Raw genomic sequence first — 708 nt, 5'->3', positions numbered from 1 at the left:
CTAAGTATAGAAATAATGTCAATAATGTTATCTATGAGAGATTGAAAAAGAAGATAGTGAAGAGTCTTATACAGTAGTAATAAGATCAGAAGAAGTTCTGAGAATGATTTAAAACTAAGATGAAGAGAGAGAGAGAGAAGAAAAGTATTACTATAAATAAGCAGCAGCAGAAGAAAATTAAGAGAGTATTAAAGTATAAGATAAAGAAGTTAAAACTAGTAAGTTTTTTAGTAAGAGATAATAATTTTTAATAATACTTCTGTTCTCTAATTGATTAGCAGAAGCTGATAGAGAAGAAAGAGATTGAGGTCTTATTCAGGTCTCAAATGCACTTTATAATTCAGAATATTGAGAAGACAGCTCTGCTCTCTGAGTATATTAATCTGCTCATCACTGAGATGAAACCTGAGACAGCAGATCAGAAAATGCAGGATTTTGAAGTACAGATTGATCTGACTAAGAAGAAGCAGTAGAAACTCTTCTCTGAGAATATAGTGAGAAGAGATTTTGAGATAATTATCATCTCAGATAAGAAGAAGAAGAAGAAAAATAAGAATAAGAAGTAAATTGTGAAGAATAATAAGAAGAATGAAAAAGAGAAGAAAGATAATAAATAGAAAAAGTTTTTTTCTTTTTATATTAGTTAGTTATAAGTTCATAATTATTAATAATTAAAATTAATTTTGAGTTTTCAAAAATTATTGTACA

General features: G+C 27.1%; 1 protein-coding gene across 1 annotated transcript; it reads left to right on the top strand.

Moving 5' to 3' along the window:
- Nucleotides 1-119: 119 nt before the first annotated feature.
- On the top strand, nt 120-473 carry BDBG_16344 (uncharacterized protein; the record flags this gene model as incomplete). The annotated part of the gene is made up of 2 exons (XM_031724312.1): nt 120-218; nt 279-473. The coding sequence occupies 2 exons, from the start codon at nt 120-122 to the stop codon at nt 471-473; spliced, it is 294 nt and encodes a 97-aa protein (XP_031576370.1).
- Between the last annotated feature and the right edge of the window lie 235 nt (nt 474-708).

The sequence above is a fragment of the Blastomyces gilchristii genome (assembly GCF_000003855.2).
Source record: "Blastomyces gilchristii SLH14081 genomic scaffold supercont1.2, whole genome shotgun sequence".
NCBI lineage: Eukaryota > Fungi > Ascomycota > Eurotiomycetes > Onygenales > Ajellomycetaceae > Blastomyces > Blastomyces gilchristii.
The sequence above is the reverse complement of the archived record's forward strand: the minus strand, read 5'-3'. Positions and strand labels throughout refer to the sequence as shown.